We start from the raw sequence: 18715 nt of genomic DNA on the forward strand, positions 1-18715 counted from the left end.
TGGCGGTGGGTGTTGATTAGTTGCTTTCCCTCTAGTCTTGCACTGCTAAATTAGGGACGGCTAGCGCAGATAGCCCTCGTGTAGCTTTGCGCGAAATTCAAAAAACAAAAACAAACAAAATAATGTCGTCTTTGCCGCAAACTATTTAAAGTTAATTGATCTTCGTGAGAGATTTTCTTCGACTCAACCTTCAGGTTTTAATTCAATTTACTGATTTCATCTCTGCACGTTTTGAATGAAGCAAATGAATGTGGAGAACTCGCTGCAGGGTGGCGTCCATGAGGAATGTTTTAATAAAATTTGGAGAAGAGATCACAGGGATAGGTAATTTTAGAAGGACGCTTCGGTGATTTTAAGATTTTATGTTTAATCAAAGGAAAATAAACGTATGATCTATTTCATTTTCAAAAGGGGTCGGCATTACTTAGGACAAACCTAAGTCCTGATGCTACTTTGGATAAGAAAAACAGATGTTCTAAAATTACTTTTGATATGGAAAAAATTAAATTTACTTGAAATGCTTAGTTCATTGGCCGCGAGTTCAAAGTCACTGGAGACTGGGAAGACGTGGATGGTTTTATAAAATGTGCAGGTTCTGGAAGCGGAAGTCGTGATTTTTAGTGTATTGTTTTCAAGAACAGGGAGATTTAATGTTGTATTTTATGTGGGTCTGAGATTAATCATTGAAATTGCCAGAAGGACAACTGAATTAGGGCACTATGATTTCATCAGTAAGATAAATTCAGTTAGATTTTAAACTGCCCTTCTATAACGCTAAATACTACCCCCATGTCACCTAGAAAGTGGGGGCTATGTCCTTCCCACGTGTTGAATGAATACGTCAGTTGGTATTACCTAAACTGTAGATCTTCTTGGGAAACAAGTTACAAACGAACAAAAAGCTTATTTTTACCTTATCCACGAGTTTGTTTGTTATCGCATACATAATAAACGCAATACTTTCAGTGATAACTACTACACCATTCAAGTAAAACGACTTCGTTAACTGCTTAACATAACTTGTTTAATAATGAGGGACTGTCTTTAGGGGTCTATTAATTACTTGTAGCTGATAGCTACGGTAACATGGAGTCGCTTATCGTGGAACGTTCAACTCCTGGAACACTCTCATAAACTACAGAAATATCATTGAGCTTTAAACCTTAACCTTGAATAATGTTAACTGCAACTTGGCTGCCTTTTCTTTCTTTTTTATTGTTTCAATTGAAATTAATAAAGCATTAATTTGAAACTCTAAGTAGTTTCTATGGAGCAATTTCGTTAATTGGTTATTTTATAAACCTGAAAAACTACATTTTTAACAGTGATCATGCCATAAAAACAAACTGTTATAATTAATAATGTGTGTTTAGATAATGTATTATTATCACTGCTAGCCCATTAACTTCACAAACCTTTGTTTATGACAGAGTATATCTTTTTCGTATTATATCACTACTTGCCTCTTCTAACGTGACGATGTGTTTATATGACAACCATGTTGCATCTTTCTCGTGTTATATCACTACTTGTCCATTCTACAAACACGAACCTTTGGCTATTTGACACCCAAAGCAATTTCCGAAGAAAGCCTGTTCATCACTCCAAAAGCTATCCTTCTGACACCTGACAAAGTACTGACTGTTACTCTAAAAGCTTGGCTCTGAATAAAGTTTCCTGAAACAATAGCCATTTTATATTAGTTTCAATAACAATGTGAGTGATTTAAATCATGGAAGTAGGATCCTAGTTCGAATCTGTGCAAGCCCACAAATATCACCCATACTTCAATCTGTGAGTGTACTATAAACGTCAAAGTGTGTATTGTTGGTAGTATGGTGCCACCGACTGGTCGTCTTCCTTCTGGCCAGTAGTTTAAAAGTAGGGAAGACTGTACATATCCTTAAAGTAATATAAATATACAAATTGACATAAATACAAGATACAAATGTTTCTATTACATGAGAAAACAATACTCTCAAGGACTGAAATATTTAGTGGTCAATTATTATTATTTTATAGTTATCGTAAAGAACTGTGAGTCCTAGGGATCAAAGATCAAATCCGTTTTTTAAAAGATAAATATATAAATTACTTTCCACTATTTGGGGATGTGCAATGCTATAAGAGTAAGTCAAATCCCAGTTTTGATTAGTGTAGTCAAAGAATTGGTGTTCGGTGCTGTTGACTAACCACCTTCCGTCTAGTCTACCAATTGAACAATTAAGAGCAGACTTACGTGAATATCTATCACAAATATTGTTTGTTTATACTTTCCATTTTGATTGTGTAACCGTCTTTTTCTGACGGGAGAAAATAAAGTGATAAATATACGTAAGGAAGACAGACACGGAATTCTAACTATTGACAATATATACACAAAAATCAATACCAGTCTGTGTGGGAAGAACGTTATTTGTAAACCTAGCTTCTAACATCCTATTTCCATTACAGGAGCTGACCTAACCACCCTTCTGACATCTCATATTCATGAAACCTTAGAGAACTGTCTGGGGAGTTAGTTGTTGTTTCACCCAGGATTTGTTTCTAACGCCCCTCTTAGTTGGGTTTTTCGTTTATTTCACAACAAAAAACCCGCTAGATCACTTTCTTTTAACTCATTTTTACCTTAGATTTTCTGATTTTCGTGTCATTTCAACTTTAACCTCTTTCAATGTTTCTCCTCGATTTTATTCCTGATGATTCACAGCACTTCATTCCTGCCCATCACTGTTTCTTCGTGTCTTTCCATTCTTTATAATTAGACTATTTTTATTTTATTTTCTGAACTCCTTGTTTTATTTTCCATCATCTCTCATGTCGACAGTTTGTTTCCAACAATATCTTATCCTTCTTGTTTTCTATTGGTTAGTTTATGGTGTTCATTTCACTGTTCGTCTTTTTTCTTCCTTGTTGCATATCTTTCTCCCATCTTGTTGATTGTTTTTTATTAATATTTTCGCCCCTTTTTTGCTTTCATTTCTCTAATTTCTATCCGTACTCTTTTTCTACTCGTTTCATAAAGAATTACGCTATAATTATATTCATCTCAAGTCTTTTCGTATGTTAATTTAAATTTATTTTTCCAAATTCTTCCTTTTTCACTTCCCATTGGTTACCCATTATTCCTTTAAGTAACACACTGCATCCCTTCCACATTTTACTTTTTCACTTTTAATATTGTTTCCTTAAACATTTTTTAAATGTTTTACTTTTGCCTTACTACCCAGTCTTTGGTCTTTCTTTGGTTTTTCGCTTTTTCCTGTCTTATTACGAACAAAATCAAAATTTGTTTCCTAACGGCAAAATGTGAGAGCTATATCTATGTTTTGATACCAAACGATTAAAGTTTGTTTCCACAGTTTAATAAGATCCTTCTGACTTGTTTTTGTTTTTTGTAATTCCTCGTAAATAAACACGGGGGAGACGGAAATTTCGTGCTGGTAAACACACTACATAAACACATTTAAACATTGGCCTTAAATTAAAGTGTTCTTTCCGTGGGTTAACTAACAATGATAAACTATGCTACAGTAAAGACGTAATAGAAGAAACCATCCATAAGTATGTTTCAGAGGAACTTTAGGCTGAGTACATGTAGTTGGTGAGAATGTAGGCATTGGAATGCAAGTAGCTTTCACTGTTCAGTAGATATGTATACACATTAACATTCCACTGAATTTCTCTGTAGGATAATGGTCACATTTTAAACCTTTAACATAGCGAACTTTTTATTAATATACTTGAAATAAGAGTATAGATGACTTCTCTGTACTGACGTGCTGATCAGATGAAGATTTTAAGGATATTACAGCCAGAATTTATTTGTTTTTATTTTCAGTTGTATTTGGTAGTTAGTATCAGTGTGTACATTTCTTGTACTTGAATCTTAATGGACTTCTCTATAATATATTCCAGTGACCTGCAATTATAACAAACAATAATCCAGTATACACTAAATCGTAATGGATATTTTGTTAGCGTCCTTGACACTGTGGCTAAGACCTTCAATATCCATAAATTTGAATCGAACATCTGTTGTCCATGACGTTGTAGTGGTCACCTTTTCTAGTGAACCCTGACGTGACAATGAACACTTCTGTGCCCTTGAAGTTACAATGAATACCTTCGCGTTGGATTTGATATTAACTATATTTTCCATACCAAAACTAACCTCTCCTCAGTAAATAGCTATTCGTGATTATTACTTCCCTTTATCGATACAAATTATCAATGATCGCCACTAGACTCTCGCTATGATCATGCAGCTACTATCCACTAATAGGAGCACACAGCCCCTATCGTAACCATCCCCCTTTCCATATTTGCGCTCATTAGCCACTTCACGGTTAACATAGTACTGTACGGAATTGCTTATTTTTGCTCGCAGATTCGTCGAAGTTTTCATTTATATTGCAGGGTTAGTTTTCTTTACTATGTCTTTGTTATTTCTTTTTTTACACAAGTCTTTTTGTTAGTATATTGTAGATCACACTCTGTGGCGAGTGGTGCATATAACCAGGTATATAGTTTTTATAATCCGCAATGTATTATGCCATATTAATATATTTCATATTGTTTTTCCCATCATAATATTCCTTCTTTCTACTATCCACTAGATGCACATTCCTAGTGGCTTGGCGTTGGTTGGAAATGACTTGGTCGTGATTAGAATCACGTACAGTTCCTTTGACCATGCTCGATGTCAGTTATGTTGTAGCTCTTCCTGCCGCGAACCTAATGTACAATTTCAGACATCACCATGTGGTGTTTTTTTTTTTTTTTAGATTCGTGCAAAGGTACACGAAAGCTATCTGCGCTAGCCATTCATAATTTAGCAGTGAAAGACTAGAGGGAAGGCAGCTAGCCATCACCAACGAATAGTGGGATTGACTGTAACATCATAACGGCCTTACAGCTGTAAGGCGATCATGTTTGGTGAAGCATGGATTGGATCTGGCGAACCTAAATGCTCGGCCATGCTGGCCTTGTTCGTTTTGTGTATCCATTCTATTGTTATTTCCCCCCGCTAGTACAGCGGTATGTCTCCGGATTTACAACGCTAAAATCAGGGGTTCGATTCCCCTCGGTGGGCTCAGCAGATAGCCCGATGTGGCTTTGCTATAAGAAAAACACTCTATTGCTATTTATGCTGAAACAGTTACGTCTGAATATTGGATTAAAACACCATAGACATACGGTGTTCCAAAGAGCCATTAGTAGTTCACTTTTACTTCATGAATATTTTCATCCCAAACTGTACACTTTATGGCACTGAGATTTCCTACCATATATCTGATGTACAATTCCAATGATACTAGATATTTGCTGATTGACTCTGTCGACGTGGTAGCTCTGATTTTTTAAAATAGGTTATCACAGTCACCCGTTGCTTTTTCTTCGGTGCTGTTGCTCTTTGGACACTCCAACTCATTTTTCTCGTTATTTCGTCAATTGGAGTATGGGAATCCTTGTCACTTGCCAGCTTGTCCTCCTGAGTATTGGATCATACCACTCATTTGAGAGCAGGGTGGTGGCATTCAGCGAATGTTAATGGTGTATTATACTTTCTACCGTAAACCTGATGTACAATTCCAGATGCCACCAGGTTTTGGTTATAGCATTGTCATATTCACATATTTAAAATTACTCTTCCTACCACAGCATTGCTTCTTTCTACCATCCTCTGAATGTACATTCCTGGTGGGAGATAACTTGGTCATGATTAGAATCGTGTGTCGATGGCACAATGCCATCCTGCATCAGATTTCATGTACAATTCTAGATATTATTGCCAGGTTATGGTTCATGTCCTCAAGAGTTTGTTCCTCAAAGTTAAATTGTTCCTCCTACCTACCATCTACCAAATGAAGTTCTTGGTTGGATATAGTCCAGCTATGGAAGTCCTAACATGTGTTCTAGCCACTATCTCTCCTCCTACCATGGACTGGATGAAAATGTCCAATAATATCATGTTCTGGACTGAAAATGCACCCCAGGTTTGCAGTCCCTCTTCCTAATATCTGCTGGATGTCGGTTCCTGGCAGGACTGGTGTTGGCTGTAGCTGAACAAAAGACATTTATTCTCACTTGTGTAAGGCTGGGTATCCTCTTCCTACCATGGGCTGGAAGAACCATACCAAATGACAACATGTTTTAGACCAGAGTTGCTATCCAACTGGAGCTTTTCTCCTTTCTACCATTTGTTGGATGTCAATTAATGGTGGATACTGTGTTGGTTGGGTTGGACATTCATGCAGCTATAGAAAAGTTTTGGTATAGAAACTAGTCTTCCCTACGAATTCTAATCTCAATATGATGAGGTTGGTTATCCTGTACCTACTGAAGAACTATTGTGCCGTTTCAGATACCGCCTGGTGTTGGATGAGGTCAAACTACCACTACAGTCTGTCACGACCTAGCCACTCGACACCCTGAGGTTCCATTAATTGGTAATACGGATTATGGGATTCCTTCAGGTTTTTCGACTTTTCTGTCATAAAATAATAAAATATGCCTGGATCAGATGTGGTGGGGGCTCTCACTGAGGTGATTTTCTTTTTTGGTTCAATACGTCTTGGGATTCTTGCTTTTATGATAGGAGTTAATATATTGTATGGGAAGTTAGCATTTTCCTAAAGTGTAAATGTGTTTTACGATAGATATTTCCTCCAATATTTCCCAACCATACTCCCCACTTCTGGTGATGTGTGGTGCATGTCTCCTTATCAGTATCGAAATGGTTACAATGGAATTGTATCACGATCCTATTGGTGGAGAGATGCTTCATAACAATTCTCACGCAGAAGGGTAGGTTGAAGGTTATTGGCGAGTGTTGAAAATTTGCGCCAATAGAGGACAGTATTAATCGCGAAAAGCTATTTTGTGTGAGGAAGTAAGTATCTATACGAAATATATTTTCAGTTCAGGAAAATCTTAACTTCTACCTTTTAGTACTTGCAAGTTCCTAGTGCCCTAAAAAAGTGTTGAATTTTTATCCAAATGTTGTTAACTCAGTGATTAACAGATGACATTTAGTTCTACGGTGACTAAAGATTAGTCCTGTGTAACGAGTTTCTGATGTAATTAGTAGAAATAACATTCAAACAGGGAACTGATTATAAACGAGTGAACTGTTTCTAAACCACTTAAATTTCTTGATTATACCAGTAAATCTGAGCAGCTATAACTATTCCGTCAAGCGCTGGAAGGTTTAAACTATGTACTTTCAACACCACCTGTTGGCCACTTGTCGCTAGCAGAAAGAAGCTGACATTCAAGTACCTGCTCGTGCAACATGGAACTTTTGAATATTATTTAACTTTAGAAATCAAACAGTGCATTCTAAGAGTAAAATACCACAGTTATTTTAATTACGTTTTAATGTGTGGAATGTGACGATATTTATTAAGTTTAGTTACAAAAATATTTTAACTCTCGATAAAGAAACCTATGAATTTGTTTTTGGGTTTACAAAGTGGTTTCAGTATATGATCGTTTCCAAGGCAACGCGACAATTGTAAGTAGTCTTAAAGTCGTTATCAGAAACTTGGCTTAGCACTTACGAGTACAAGAGTTCTTCTGTTTACCAACTTGATACACGCGCTCTGAGTGGTTTCATACCTCGCCATCTGTAGAAAAAAACTACTATATTTTTAACAGTGACGGTTCTAACATTCTATTGGCTGCTTTATAATATTTTGACGCAATTTTCTTCGGTTTCATTTTTTTTATACAAATTATGTAACTACTTTAGTTACAGTTATTCTCAGACTTTAGCAATCTAAGGAGCACTTAACTTTTTTTTTCGTGCACTCCAAACCCATCAATCTTGTTTTTTTTAAAATAGAAGATTTACGTACACATGAAACACTGTATCCCACTATTAGATACTTTAATTCGTACTGCCCTAATGTTACATAACTATTTTATTCTATTAATCTGTTTTTAAATATATTTTTCGTGTAAATTCGGATACGCGGATTCCAGTTTCAAAAATGCCCCTATAGTATTTTCAAGAGATTTGTAGGTTGTGAACAATTGCAGGTTTACAACAATATTAGAACTATATAATAAAAATACATCAACACTTTTCGTAGTACCCGTGTTGTTAACAATAGCTTCGTGAAACTGTTCTCACTCAAGCTCGAAAAGATCTGATACGCTGAAACGTAAAATAAATATGGTGCTATTAAATCATGTGATTAACTCTGTATGTGCTGTTTACAATGAAAAAAGAACTTCTAAATTACGTACATTTTTTTTTATATTGACAGTGGAATGAGACGTTGAATTCTCTATTTACAGTGAAGTTTTCCAACCTTCATCGCATATAATTACCAGTTCATGAGGAATACCAAGAGGTTATACAGTTAAATTAATTATGTATTTGGTTTTAAGTTATTTCTTTTAGTTTTCCTAAAGTGTAAAGTTACAAAAGTTTGAACAAGAACTGTTTGAGAAGTGTGAATTTTAATCGTGTGGAAAGTGAAAATAGTTTCAATAGTGAATAATGGAGAGAATATTGTAACAATACCAGATAATTAGTTTAATAATAATATAAATAAATGAATAGTTATAATAACAGATCTACTGAGAGAGGTTCTGTTTAATTTTAACACGTACGATGATATTACAAGTAACACATGCCCCCCAGTGGCTCAGCGGTATGTCTGCAGACTTACAACGCTAAAATCCGGGTGTCGATACCCGTGGTGGGCAGAGCACAGATAGCCCATTGTGTAGCTTTGTGCTTAATTCAAAACAACAACAACAAGTAACACTTGATTTTACATCATAGAGAAACATGGCTATTTGACAAGCAAAATCGGAAAATGTACGAGCACTACAAAGGAATAACACGGACGCCCGTATTAAAGTAATACAAAATTCATCAAGATTTTTTTCTCTACAAGTCATCAGTAGCTGGGTATGAAGAGCTACCTAACACATGACCAAATGTTACACACTGTCTCCGGTGTATATATGTCGCTTTTCAGCTATCCAGAGCGTCACAAACCGAAAAGTGGCAAATAGCTAAAACCGATATTTCTTGTATTTGTTCATGATCATCGTTCAACAGGCCTAGCGCATACCCAATTTTAACAGTAACTATAATTTTATCATCTAGTAAAGTAACACTCTTTATAACCTTTGACTATCAATTTTATTATTATATGTAAAACTTATAAAGCTTTAGAATACACTATAACCTAGTAACCATTTATATCATATTATTAGGTTGAGGAATAATTCGTGAGCGTTTTTAAATAATTTCATTCAAGCATTACATGCAAGACTATACAATACTTCAATGCATGAACACATTACACCCAAAACATTTATTATGATACTTTATTTCATGTAATACCTAGGTATATAGTATGCATTGTTTTAAATGAAATTGCAAGAAATTAAATGCGAAAAGCAGATGGTGTCGAAAATGCTCGATTTTGTCCACTTGACATTCCATTTAATGAGCTAAAAATGAAAGCAAAAATTAAAGACATATGAAAATCAAACACACCATCTATTAGAGCAAAAAATTATCTACCAAATGACATGAAATATTTTGCGAAAGCGTTTCATTTATGAATATATTTTTTTAACTTGAAAAAACGCTCACGAATTATTCCTCAACCCAATATATAAAAAGAGTAAATAAACAATTATTAGGAAACAAATTTCTCTAAATAAAGAAAACTATGTAGGGCTGGCAACTAAACTTACAAAAAAAGGAACCAAATAAGATAGGGCTGGAAGTGGACATATCATTTGACCTGTTAATTATGACATAACAGACTAGGTTGTCTCGACTCTACAAGGAAAATAAAATCTTTGCATTACTGGCTTCTTCACTGACTAAAGAACACTGTACTATAATTTTCAATAGTAAAATGCCACTTCAATGCTAAATAGTCAAAGTAATATTCTAAAGTTAACTAAGATATAATGATGGAAGCCGAAATTTTATTCAAAGTTTTCTATAGACAAATTTAAGAAGTCAATAATAGTGTGATTTTATTCTCCGTGTAAAGTAAAAATAGCTTATTCTGCTTTGTGATCATTAGCTGATCAAGTGATATGTCCACTTTCGTTCCTATCTTGTTTGGTTCCTTTTATCAAATTAAGTAGCCAGCCCTAAATAGTATTTTTATTTATCGATAAGTTGTTTCTCATAAGACTTGTTGCAATCATTTCTGTCCTTTTTCTCGTAGAATGAATTTTGTAAAACTCGGTCTAACATTTTTCAGGGACAGCATTGATGCAGTTAGTGGATGTTCAAAAGGAAGTGCAAGCTCAACAGATCAACATTGTAAGTGAAGGGGGAACGTTGTATGTCTGTCGTGGTGACTTAATTGTAAGTGAAGGGGGAAACGTTGTCTGTCTGTCGTGGTGACTTAATTGTAAGTGAAGGGGGAAACGTTGTTTGTCGTGGTGACTTAATTGTAAGTGAAGGGGGAAATGTTGTCTGTCTGTCTGTCGTGGTGACTTAATTGTAAGTGAAGGGGGAACGTTGTCTGTCTGTCTGTGTCGTGGTGACTTAATTGTAAGTGAAGGGGGAACGTTGTCTGTCTGTCTGTGTCGTGGTGACTTAATTGTAAGTGAAGGGGAACGTTGTTTGTCTGTCTGTCTGTGTCGTGGTGACTTAATTGTAAGTGAAGGGGGAACGTTGTTTGTCTGTCTGTCTGTGTCGTGGTGACTTAATTGTAAGTGAAGAGGGAAACGTTGTCTGTCTGTCTGTCGTGGTGATTTAATTGTAAGTGAAGGGGGAAAGTTGTCTGTCTGTCTGTCGTGGTGATTTAATTGTAAGTGAAGGGGGAACGTTGCCTGTCTGTCGTGATGAGTTAATTGTAAGTAAAGGGGGAACGTTGTCTGTCTGTCCTAGTAGTTTAAAGAAAAATCAAGAGTTTGAGTAATTTCCAAATGTATTATAACTTAAAATTACAATCTACTGTTGTAACGTAAGTGTTCAAGTAATCTGTTAATATGTTATTGAAATACATTAATTGTTTTTGTTAAAACGATAGAAATAATATTGAACTATTGTATTAGTGTGTAATGAAAATGATGTATATGTTAAATGTTGTGTTTTAGTTGAAGGCTTTCTACGTGGATCTACTAGTTCCTCTTGAAACAAACCTTGAGAAGGATTGTAAAGTTGTAGCAGTAAGTGCCTAACTTAACCTGTTGATTACAAACTGTCACTATATAATTTAATGAAAGGTTAAGCTGTGACACTGAGTATCATACATAACTATTTCATGTATATAGAATATTTATACTATTAAAGTTCTAATTTGTCACAGTACCAGTTATCACACAGTAACAGTATTAAGTATCTTGTTATCTTGTCACGCATGCTTATAAATATTTACAGATTTAAGGAATCTTCTGTTAATCACTTTAAAATCCATTGACTTGATTAGAATAATTAACTGGTTAATCTTCAAGTACTTAAAAAACAAAGAAGTTTGTTAAAAATAGTTGCCCTGACACAAAACTATCGCCTGGCTGAATAAAACTTTATCAGAAATTCGTAACAGTTGGAAAACATATTTCAGAACGAGCACAAACAGTTCCAACATCTATATAAAAGCCATCAGGAGGCGTACCAGAAAGCAGCGGCCTCTGTTAAAAAGCAAAAGAAGAAGAAACGTAACAGCAAAACAGCTAATGTTGATAAGGAAATTAAGGTTGGTAGTTCTGTTTCCAGATGTCGCTTGTGTCCTTTATACGAAGAAAATTATCGTCCAACAACAGAAAAAAAATAATAAATGTTTATAAAAATTAACAGTTGCATTTCAAATAATCTTTACAGGTTATCACATTTTCTAAAGCCTGTTAAATTGTATATTTTATCAAATCTCTATTAAACCTGAATTTTTCAAAAATGCAAGAGTAATGGTTAAAAGGTGAACATCAGAGAAATTCAACTTCGTGATAATTTCTATAATTCTTCACGATGCAGATTCTTTTCACATCAATTTCAATAATTTCTTCAACAGCATTTATGTAAGATAGACTTTATATCATAAAAATATGGTATAAAATTTGAAATCGTTCTAACGTTAAATATGAATAACATAATCTGCTTTCCAGCACATGCAGATTATGGACGAAGAAAAGTCAAAGTTGGACGGTTTTTGTGAGCACAGACTTAAACAGGTAAGACAGGAGTTTGATCAAGGCCACAAACAGGTGAGAAAAAGAATGCGATAAGGGATTTAAACAAGTGAGATACAAATAAAAGTTAAGTGAAGGTTGTTTAATGTTTGTCTCATAATGTACATAGAAATATGTATTAACAGGTATTACAGACATGAGACAATTTGTGTTTAAAGGTAATTTATAAAAGGATGTACTTTCATGTGCTGAATTTAGGAAATTTTTTATGATAAATATTTTTAAAATTAAGCTAGTTTTATGAGCTATCGATCAAACAAACAAAAAATACATTGTATATAAAAAAATGTGGAAAGAACATTATCGTATCATAAGTTGTATTTTTAAGATTTGGTTTTCAGAGTGGAATGTAAAATAAACTGTAAAAAAAACAAGGTATAACTCTTAGTAATGTATAATATCATAGGTTCTTCAAGTGCATTAAAACTATTTTTATTCAGGTGATAACCCAGGAAAGAAGGAGATATGGTTTTGTTCTAGAACGTCAGTGTTCACTAATTAAACACTACCTGGCCTACTACACCAAGGTACTGATTTCGAAAACAGTATTATTTCTCACAGAATATAATTAACGAACAAAACTGTACACCTATGTTAACCTTCAGAAGTGAAAGAATGTAAGTGTGATAAGGTTGACCAAAGTTAATTTATTAAACTACACAAACGTTTTATATATGTGAATCTGAAGAATTTGTTTGTTATTTAATGATTTTACCATTTTTAAAGAAATCCTTTGATAATTGCTAAAAAATACTGAATTATTTTCAATATAAAATCTAAACAACCAAATGTAACTGGCTAAATTACATGTCATTTATAAGCTTTGGAGCTGTGACCTACTACTGTGAGAAGCTTTAACATTGTATCGCAGTGCTATGATTTGATGATAGCTGTACTTTAGAAGGTTTAACACGGAATTATTTGGTATTATGTTGTTATTGTAATTGTATCTTGAACATTCAGTGAGGAATGTCTGTCTGTAAATGTAACTATTATTATCTGTTATGTTATAAAAGTTACTGAACTTTTCTCGTACAACTAAGTTATCATTTTTAAATATAAAATATTTTCACTGTTTCATATGTTCAGGGTCAGTCTCTACTTAATCACCACCTGGCAGAATGGGAGGATGTCGTTCGAAGTAGAGAATCTCTTCCCAGAACTATAGAAAACATGTTTGTTTCTTCTGTTGGCTACCTGGTAAAACACCTTATTTGTTTCTTCTGTTGACTTACTTCGTAAAACAGCTTTTTTCGTTTTCTTTGCCTGATTTATTATTAGCTTGTGTAGTTCCAGAAGAACGTTTAATGTATCAATCAATAAAATAGAAAGACAATGTAAATACTGAAATGTTAATTTAATATCAGGCTAAAGTATGGTTAGACACGTTTACATTTACGGTAAGGTAAGATTAGGCTCAATGTTATGTCATACTCCACTGAAGTGTTTTTTGTTTCAGTTTATGGCTAGATACGATTTAGACTTAATGATATGTTACACTTTATTGAAGTACTCTTTTAGTGTTACGTACGATTAGGCCTATTGTTATGTTACATCTCTGTACTGAAGCACCATCTTGTTTCAGTTTAGGGTTAGCTAAGATTAGACCCATTACTGTTGTGCACTATATTTTGAAATGTTATGCTTTTTTTAATCCAGGGTAATGGGGGATTTAGATTTTCCTTGGTTCAGAAAGATCCGGATATCGACGACCGTATGAGTGTAGTATCTAGGATCAGGAAAACCCGCAGCATCGACGCCAGTTGTTTAGATATCAGGGAACTGGATGAAGATCTTTACCCGCAACCATTATTTCGCGCCAAATCAGACTTTAATTTGACGTCCTCAAGCGCCAGCCTTTCAGCGAATGAATACGGTGAGTACCAAATCTTGTTATTGCTCGATTCACACATAATGAAAGCAAAACGCAAACAGAAAGTTAACCAACTTCAACCAATTTTCTGTAATAGCAAAATCCAATAACGTTACGCAGTGTTTAAAGAACTTGATTAATAAAGTAGAAATATGAAAGTAACTATAACTCCTTTTAGAACACATTTATAGACGTTTAATTATTGACACAAAACTACATTAATATCTTCTTGATTTCTTAAAATTGATGGATGTACTTATGTTACTGAGTAGTTGAAGTGACGATTCTTTATCAAACACTATTATGTATATGTTTGCTTACATTACAATATTGTTTAAGTGGTTACTTCTATATCAGAAGTTATAATGTTCATTGTTCAGTAGTACCTGACAGACACAGGAGCATGCTTGACCCAGGAGGTTTGAAAGGTGACCGTCCACAAGTCAGGGCACTATATTCCTATCTGTCCAGTGGAGATCATCAGCTTAGCTTTCATGAAGGTGACGTGATAACTTTGATTGGAGAACGAAACAAGGGCTGGCAATATGGAGAAAACACGAGAAATCATAGGTTTGTAGTTCTAAATGGAGCAGCGTTTTGTTTAGCTGTAACCCTCCATACAAAAAGTATGCAGAAAACGCGAGAAATCATAGCTATAGTTTTTACCTTTAATAACGTGTTTCCTGTTCATCATTGAATTTGTAATTTTCTCTGCTGCTAACGCAAATGTTGTATTTCTTTTCAGATGTGGTTGGTTCCCAATCGCTTACACAACTTCTGTTGTGAGAAGAAGTGACAGTGATGAAGCCTCCAGGCTAGTAAAGTTCTATCATTTTCTGCCCATTTTCAAAACAGTTCTTTCCATGTTAGAACAGAACGAATAATTAAAAATAATCAGTTTTTTGAAAAGAAAAAACGTAACTGACCTAATTTTATTAGCCTTTTTCGTATTTGCTAAAACGTGATTATTTTGTTTCTACGTTTAATCTTCAACTTGAACAACTCTGAATAAATCTAGTTCTATGGTATGTGCCATCTATGTATTTAACCATAAATCACAATTTGAACTGGTTAACGTAGTCAAAAACAACTTTATTTTGAGTAATATATCAATCGTCTGAAAATACTTCGACAATTAACGTAATCTATATTTTTCACTAGGACTGTTTCCAGGCAATACAGTCAGTTTGTTTAGCATCATACTCAGCCACAGTTGCTTCTTTTATGAAGAAATTAGCATATTTTAGAAATACTCTCTCGCCAACATCAATATTAATTCGAAGATAATGTTAATGTGAAAACTATGAAGGTAGCAGTTAGTTCTTGCTGTTGTTATTATTAAGAAAGAGCTTAGAATATTGCCTTAACTTTAACCTTCTGTTGCTAAAAGCAGAAATGTTAAACTTACCCTCACCCGCTGTTATTAACATCCTAATCTGTCACTAAGTACTAGAACGTTACCATTAGTTTATAAAACAGCTGTGATTAGTGGAAGAGTCTTAGAATCATTAGTTGTTCAAACAACGAAAAGCTTTGTTTTTGTTTCCTTCATAGGTTGAATGAAACGTTATTTATCCGTTTTGTTTTGTGTAAAATTCCTTAAGGCTTTGCTTGTTTTTAATGGCTAGAACATAGATTTTTCTAGGATTAAAGCAGAATTACGTTAGTGTTTATTTCATCAGTTCTTCTGAACGTAGACGCTTAAGCTCCGACATCTCTACACCACTACCATCTAGTGATGAGTCTTCAGGAAACAAAACGATTCCTAGCCGTCACCAGGTAGCGTCTGATAAAACTAGTGACAGGCGCAGTCCTATGAGACGTCCGCTTAGCAGTTCATGTGCTTCTCCTGTACCTGATCCCGAAGCTATTCCCACCATGTTACCGCGCCCTCTATCGACTTTTGTTGACGGCCTTTATGCTAGAGTAACAGATATTTCGAAGGTAACCACAAAAACTGATATTTGCACTTGTAGTGCAATTACAGCACATTAAATCCTATAGTTTATTTAAGAATATTTCTGAATACTTAAATAATAAGTAAGTTAAGATTTAACATTGTTATTACACTTTTGATCAAGAATATTAAATATTTACATTATAACAGCTCTTAACAAACATAACACACCCAAATAATACAGCATTAGCTTCTGTACACATTCATTAGTGGTAACGCCCACTTAATACAGTTTCAGCTTCTACACATGCTCTACAACTAGAAACACATAATTAAAGCATTATCCTCACGACTGTTTTACCTACAGAAACGTGTTATTACAGTTACTTCCAAAAGTATTCATCTCCCTCTACAATTTTCACATTCTACTTTCGTATGAGTTCACAGTCAAGAAACTCCAAATGGGACTTTATATTTAGAATATACACAATCTACTCTAAACTAAGAAAAGTAAAAAAAAAATGCTTGTATTAACTAAGATGTTAGATTTTCAAAAAAATTAGAATATTGTAAATCGCATAAACCTTTAATCCCTTTGCTATGGCAATTCTAAACCAGCTCAGGTGCAAAAGACTAGCTTGAAAGGTCTCTGTCTGTGTATATTTAAAATGGTTTAAATTTGACTTCAGAGTAAATTCTGGGCCTTACCTCACAGTGATACAACAAACTAACATGAATACCACAGATCTTTCCAAAGAAGTCAGGGATAAAGTGATAGAGAAGAACAGAGAAGGAGGTTAAAAGAAAATGTCAGTCACTGATTACACAGACCTGTAATTACTTTATTGTCGTGAAATGTCTTCATGTTCTACAATATAATTCGTGTATGATGAATCTGAAAATATCACTTTTTCTCCATCACGTACAGATTCTTCAAAAAATGTCATGAATGATTTTCATTGACAACCACTTGCTGTAGATTTCTCTAGACCAATTGCAACATAAGAGTCTTATCGGTCGTTCTAAAAGCTATACATAATGTTTGTGGTAAAGAAATAATAATTTAATCTAAGTCTGAATATTTTTATTCTTGATTTATGAAAATTCCTTACATAATATATTAAAAAACAAAAATCGAAATATGCGTAGCTGAATTATGGAAAAATCTGTTACTAAAACCAAAACAACTTGTATGAAGTATAAATTTACAGCACTGTATTATCTCATTCAGTATGGTGAAGTGTATCATTAGTAAGTTGAATGTATTTCATACCACACAGTCACTACTCAGGTCAGGCCATACTTCCGAAGTAAGCAGATGAGCAAGCAGGAAACTAGTTAGGAATGCAACTGTAAAGCCAACAGTGACTTTGAGATATTTGTAAGTTCCCATGGCTGAGGTGGGAGTCAAATGTTCATACATCAACAATGTTTCTGTCCCTACACGAAACTGGGCTAGTGGCAAGAAAGAATCATTTTAAATTTTGTATGGAGTTTATGACAAAGTACATAATTAATACTGCAGCCATGTGTCATGAGGTTTTGTATTCAGACAAGACAAAAATTGAGGTTTTTGGTCCAAATTCAAAGCACTGTATCTAGCACAATTTCAACACAGCACATCACCCAGTCAATACCATCCCACTGTCAAGCACAGTGATAGCAGCACCATGTTGTGGTGATGCTTCTTATCAGCAGGAGCTTGGAAGCCTGTCAGAATTAAGAGGAAAATAGATGGTACAAAATACAGATGATTCTAAGATAGATGAATACCTACTTCAGTTAGACAATAATCTAAAACTGTATCGAAAATTCACATTTAATCGGGACAATGACCCAAAGCACAACGCCAAAATCTCGCTGGATGGATTTTTAAAGAAGAAAGTGAATTTCCTGGAGTGGCCAAGTCAAAGTTTTAACTTCAATTCAGTGGAAAATTTATGGCGAGACCCGAGTATTAGTCTCAACAATCTTCAATGAACTTGTCAGAAAGGATGAGCAAGAATTTCATCATCTCATTGTGCAAAGCTGGTAGAAACCTATACAAAAATACTCACATCGGTAATTGCTGCCAAAGATGATTCCACAAAGTACTGACTTATGGGGATGAATATCTATGCTACTAGTATACTTCAATTTATATATTTTCTTTGTAGGTTTTGTTTCACATATAAGTTAAATTTGATCATTAGAGTTTTTAATAAAAATCAGTAACAAAACAGTGTACAGTATTTGTATGTCATCAAACTGTGGCACTGTTACGAGACAAAGCATTCTCACGTTTGTCCTACGTGTAGAAACGTGTTATTACAGTAATCCTCACAACGGTTGTACGTGTAAAAGTGTTGTTACAATATTACTCTCACGACGGATCTACGTATAGAAACGTGTTGTTACAGTATTATCCCTAGCTTGTTACACTAGTATACCGAAAATACTCTAAATACAACTTGTATAGTCAGTTATTTAGGAAATCCTGTGATACAAGGCTTTTCTTTGTTACTTCAATATCATATGATTTTCTACTCAAGCTGAATTCATTTCTATATTGATAAAAATCGTCAATATAATTCAGGTGTAATAACTTAAATTATTGAAATTTACACTTCACTAATTTAACTAGTTCACCCCACATTTAATTAAATTCTTCTGTGTTCACACAAGTTTTTACAACAGTAAACATTACACACACACACACACACACACACACACACACACACACACACACACACACTGTTTAACACTGTACTACCTTGGAC

At 34.4% G+C, this 18715-nt stretch overlaps 1 protein-coding gene across 4 annotated transcripts in view; it reads left to right on the forward strand.

The window, feature by feature from the left end:
- IRSp53 (Insulin receptor substrate 53 kDa) overlaps positions 1 to 18715 on the forward strand; it is an 85873-nt gene that overhangs the window by 65450 nt on the left and 1708 nt on the right. For 2 of the 4 annotated variants that reach the window (XM_076476139.1, XM_076476142.1), the window contains 10 exons: positions 10254 to 10315; positions 11098 to 11169; positions 11565 to 11696; positions 12103 to 12168; positions 12627 to 12713; positions 13276 to 13386; positions 13846 to 14062; positions 14440 to 14629; positions 14805 to 14873; positions 15742 to 16003. In XM_076476139.1, coding sequence (XP_076332254.1) covers positions 10254 to 10315; positions 11098 to 11169; positions 11565 to 11696; positions 12103 to 12168; positions 12627 to 12713; positions 13276 to 13386; positions 13846 to 14062; positions 14440 to 14629; positions 14805 to 14873; positions 15742 to 16003 — 1268 coding nt within the window. The remainder of the gene's footprint in view (positions 1 to 10253; positions 10316 to 11097; positions 11170 to 11564; positions 11697 to 12102; positions 12169 to 12626; positions 12714 to 13275; positions 13387 to 13845; positions 14063 to 14439; positions 14630 to 14804; positions 14874 to 15741; positions 16004 to 18715) is intronic. The other 2 variants (XM_076476141.1, XM_076476140.1) reach the window with 2 other exon arrangements.

Source organism: Tachypleus tridentatus, chromosome 13 (genome assembly GCF_004210375.1).
Source record: "Tachypleus tridentatus isolate NWPU-2018 chromosome 13, ASM421037v1, whole genome shotgun sequence".
NCBI classification, from domain to species: Eukaryota; Metazoa; Arthropoda; class Merostomata; order Xiphosura; family Limulidae; genus Tachypleus; species Tachypleus tridentatus.